This window comes from Aegilops tauschii, chromosome 7 (genome assembly GCF_002575655.3).
Source record: "Aegilops tauschii subsp. strangulata cultivar AL8/78 chromosome 7, Aet v6.0, whole genome shotgun sequence".
Taxonomy (NCBI): domain Eukaryota; kingdom Viridiplantae; phylum Streptophyta; class Magnoliopsida; order Poales; family Poaceae; genus Aegilops; species Aegilops tauschii.
In genome coordinates, this window is record NC_053041.3 from 143174925 (window position 1) to 143179901 (window position 4977).

The 4977-nt window shown below is 48.4% G+C and overlaps 1 protein-coding gene across 1 annotated transcript; it reads right to left on the bottom strand.

Moving 5' to 3' along the window:
- Positions 1-518: 518 nt before the first annotated feature.
- LOC109745938 (histone H4) lies at positions 519-1049 on the bottom strand. Its single transcript, XM_020305052.3, has one exon. The coding sequence runs from the start codon at positions 985-987 to the stop codon at positions 676-678; it is 312 nt and encodes a 103-aa protein (XP_020160641.1). The 5' UTR covers positions 988-1049; the 3' UTR covers positions 519-675.
- Between the last annotated feature and the right edge of the window lie 3928 nt (positions 1050-4977).

Here is a 4977-nt window from a genome sequence, read left to right on the forward strand (position 1 = left end):
AATAAAAGAAAAGGGAATCACCATGTGTATTCTTATCAGGCACAAGGTCATAGGAAAGAACATAATCTCTACAATACATTCCTCTGAGGAATGAGGTGATTATTAGGAAGAAAACCTCTGCTTAGTGCAGACTGCAGAGCCTCAGATAGTTGTTCTACATTCTAGACTTGTAAATGTCGCATGTACCATTTCAAACTCTGATAGATGCTTGAGAGGCTTGATTCAGAAATATTTGCAGGACCCCAACATCTCAGCATCTTTAGATCCTGAATCCCGATCCTTGTGCACTACCTTGCTCACAATACTGCAGAAAAGAACAGGATTCATTCCCACTGAACCCAAATTAAACATGGCAACTGTAGTACACTGTAGGTAACTGAGCGGAAGCACTCGTGCAGATTGCAAAGCATGACAAAAGATTGATCAGATTGCAAGTGCGTACAATTCTAGCTGCACAGCTATACGATCTAAAGGTAAAAATCAGTCAGTCTTATAAAACGATTTCATCACTGAAGCAATTCGACAGAACTCAGGATCGGAGTATTTTCATTGAACGGATAATGGTATTGCAGACTAGTGAACACAAACGCACGACAGAGAAGTACATCCCATCCACCACGGCACATATAACACAGAAAAACACGGCCGCCACCAGCAGAGCACACCACGTATCTACTAGCCTCCGAAGCCGTAGAGGGTGCGGCCCTGGCGCTTGAGCGCGTAGACGACGTCCATGGCTGTGACGGTCTTGCGGCGGGCGTGCTCGGTGTAGGTGACGGCGTCGCGGATGACGTTCTCGAGGAAGATCTTGAGGACGCCGCGGGTCTCCTCGTAGATGAGGCCGGAGATGCGCTTCACGCCGCCCCTCCTCGCCAGCCTCCGGATCGCCGGCTTGGTGATGCCCTGGATGTTGTCGCGGAGGACCTTCCGGTGGCGCTTGGCGCCGCCCTTGCCCAGCCCCTTGCCTCCCTTGCCGCGCCCGGACATCGCCGCTGGATTTGAGAGAAGAAGGGACTGCTGCGGATGTTGAAGCTTGGGATGGATTTGGGAATCGGAGGTGACGGCTTTATATGGGAAGGAGTTGGGAGGGAAGCCCGAAATTTTGGGGAGTTGGAGGCGGGAGGTGTCTGCTCTCTGGCTCTCTGCTGGGTCGATCCGTGAGATGGTGGAGTTGGGCCGTTGGATTGCGATCAGAAGGTGGGATGCCGTGGGAGGATTGTGGTGCGGATCGGTGACGTGGCGGAGATGTGGGCATGAGCTTTTTTTAGAGAGAAATGTGGGCCGCTTGTGCTGCTATGATTTGGGCCAGGCTAATTGAAGGACAATCTGTCTTTTCCCTTGGCCTAGACGAGAATGTTAATACTACTCACTTCGTCCGGTAAAGAAGGTGCATTTGGCTTTAAAATTTGTCCATAAAAAATGTATTTCTATCTTTCTAATGCATTTTAAAGTAGAAAAAAAATATTTCTCTCTCATCACATGATAATCAAGATCAATAACATTCTACACATAATCTCCTTACTTTCTACATGCACTTAACTCATTGGGGATTGGGTAATTAAAGAGGAGAGATGGTGGCTTGCACTTTTCCAATGCATTTTTTACTTCACTCCATAATTTGTTCTAAAATCTCTATATGTAACTTTTTACCGAACGGAGGGAGTAGCTCAGTTTTTTTAGGTTAATAGCTCGGTTTTCATATGTCATCATCGCTTGTGGCCCGTTGCACGTTGCACCACTTCTCGCAACTAGAGTTTTTCCTTTTTTAATATTGTAGATCAATTTATTCAAAATATTTTATATCTTAAATCATGCGTTCAAATCTTAAACTGTTTACATCGTTGGATTCATCGCGTCGAGATCTTCAAAATTAGATCCCATATTAATAGGTTTTGACGAAAAAATCACGGAAAAAATGACGAACAAATCACACGAAGAGCACTTTTTTCTCTTTTCTAAAGCCATTTCCGAGACACGCGGCCATGCCTCTCGCAGAAGCAAATCCGTGTCTCTCACGTAATGAAAAAAATACATTTTTTCTGTTTCTGATAGGCACGGCCATGCCTCCCGCGGAAGGAAAAAAACGTATTTTTTCCCTTTTTGAGAGGCACGGCCGCGGAAGGAAAAATATGAGTTTTTTTCTTTTCCAAGAGGCACGGCTCCCATGAAAGAAAAAAAACATGTTTTTTCGAAAGAAAAAAAATTAGTACAAAAGCTAAGAAAGACCGTGGAAAACCGAAAAGCCGAAAAAAACCAAAAAACATCAAAAAAGCCAGAAACACGTGCCGAAAATAAAAAAAAAATTCCGGAAGGAGCGCTAAGAGCGCGACACGTGGTGGCGGCTGAGCGCTCTCAGCCCACCTCAAGTGACCCTTGGGGAGGCTCCTTTGGTTCTCCCTTTGCACCGCGAGTCAGTATCGTTGTACCCATCTAGTTTTTCTACTTCGCGTATAAAATATGTCCTTAGCCAAGTTTTCAAAAATTAGGACGGATACAACCGGGCCGTGTTACTTTTTCGTTTTTCCTGAACCCCTAAAAACCTATCTGGCGGCTAGGGCGGCGGTGGACTGGCGCTCACGGATCTGATCGCGCGGGGCGCAACAGCGATCAACGGAGGATGGCAACATCAGCCGGTCAAGAGGGACAAGGCAAGGGTGGCACTCCTTACCCCACGCTCAGCAAGTGTGCAAAATGGAGGAGGCGCTCGTGATGCTTGAGATCTTCGAAGAGAAGGCAACCCTGTTGTAACGCCCCGAGACCGACGCTCCGAGACAGCTTTCACGTTCTTCGTGATCGTCGCGTGTATTTATTTGTTTGTTGCATTTCATCATTGCATCGGCACTTCGTTGCCGTCATTTTTTATATATATAAACTCGTAACCGTTCGTAGTTGCCGCCTCTCTCCTTGCCTCGTAGCATGTCGTCGGACCGTTTGTCTTCTTTGACCATTCTCAGTCCAACTACACACTTGACCTCGTCCGCTTAACCCCTCTCTGCACATCCCGCAAACCCCTCGCGTGCGCGTCCGAAACTTCTCTGAACCCGACCCGACAGTCATGACCGATGGGTCCGGATCATCCCCAACATCTATAAAACATCTCCGTTTTATTATTCGGGCTACCTAACCTATTTATTTACGACCGCCCGATTATAATCGGACGGACCGGATTAATCCCTACCCTAATCCCCTACCTATTTAAGTAGACCAACCCTAAATTCTAGGGGATTTGTCCCTGCCGCCGCCGCCGCACTCATCTCCCACCTCGGGATCCCCTCGCCCAATCTCCTTGGATCCTACTCGCCCGACCAACCACCACCAGCCCGAGCGCCTATGCCTCTTTGTCCCGCCGTCATCCACGACCGTCGTGCAGCCAGCCCGAGCGCTCGTTCCCGAATGGATCGAGGCGCTACCTCCAGCCCGCAGCCGCCGGAGCTGCTCTGTTCCTCGCCCGAACCAGCAGGCGTCCTCGTCGCCCCTACTCCCTTCCCTTCCTCTTCTTCGCTGAAGCTCTCCCTGACCACCCCTCGTCGTGTTTCTCTCACAGGGAACCATGGAGCCGCCGCTTGGAGCTCCATGACCGCACCTCCCTGCCGCGACGAGCCCCCGCCATCCCGAGGCCACCTGTCGTCGTCCGGCCGGCAACAAGCAGCAGCTTGCTGGAGCGCGAGCCCTGCTGGGTCCGCCTCCCTCTGCCCGTCCCTCTCCTGCTTCGATCTCCTTCCTCCCTCTGTGCCACTTCTCTGAATTTGTTCTCCTGCCATGGCTTTGCAGCTGTGCCACCACCCTGCTTCGCTCGTCGCCGCCTTTGCAAGATCCGGCGAGGCCTTGCGTTCCCGGCCTCCTCCCCGCCAAGTTCGCCGCCGCCGCTCCCCAAGCTCCTCCAGGCCGCCGCGCAAGTCCGGCCGCCTCCTCCTCTGCTTCTGCTTCGAGCAGGAGGTCGACACACCGCCTCGAGCCACAACCGCGCGTCGCCTGCGTGCGTTGACCGCGCCCAGGCCCAGCGCCCCCTTCCGGCCTCCCCCTCCACCGACTGGGCCATGGCCCATGGTGAGAAACCCCCAGCCACTGTGCACTGTTGGGCTAGCAGATTCGGCCCGTATATGTTTTTTCCTGGTTATGCGAATTTCCTAATTATCCAGAGTATTGCAGATTTGAAGAAAAACCCTTCATGTTCATGCATATAATAACTAAGAAACCGTGCATTGGTTTAAAATGAATTATACATGTAAAATGCTTAGAATTTTATCTAGTTTCATAATATGTCACTTTCATCCATGTTTAAAATGTTTAAATGTGCTGTTTGATTTAATTTGCTTAAATGCCATGCTAAAATGATTTATTTCATAACTATTTAACCGTAACTCGGATTTTAATAAACTTTATATGTAAATGGGGTAGAAAAATGCCTAGTTTAACTTGGTGCACTTTATTTTGCTGTTTAACAACATTAAAATCGTGTTTATGGCAGAACAGTACCAAATCTAAAATATGCACATGAGGATTTTCCGGAATTGTTGTTTCTTGTTTACGGCCTCACTTAAACTTGCCTAAATAGTTAGTTCAATTATGCTTCACCTCTTGCCATGTTTAATAACATTTAATATTGTTGGGTATATAAACGAGAGAGAACTAAATAATTGATGTGGTGCTTCGTCAATATGCAACTCGTTGCATATTGAGCTCCACTTAATTTGTAGTGTTGTTTGTTGCACTTTGCCATGCCATGCCTCATTAAACCGGACATGCATCATACTTGTTTATGCATCATGCCATGTGTATGTGGTGGTTGTTTACTATGTTGTTTGTTTCTTTCCGGGTTGCTTCTCTCGTTACCTTCGGTTTCGTTCCGGAGTTGTGAGGATTCGTTCGACTACATCCGTTTGTCTTCTTCATGGACTCGTTCTTCTTCCTTGCGGGATCTCAGGCAAGATGACCATACCCTCGAAATCACTTCTATCTTTGCTTGCTAGTTGTTCG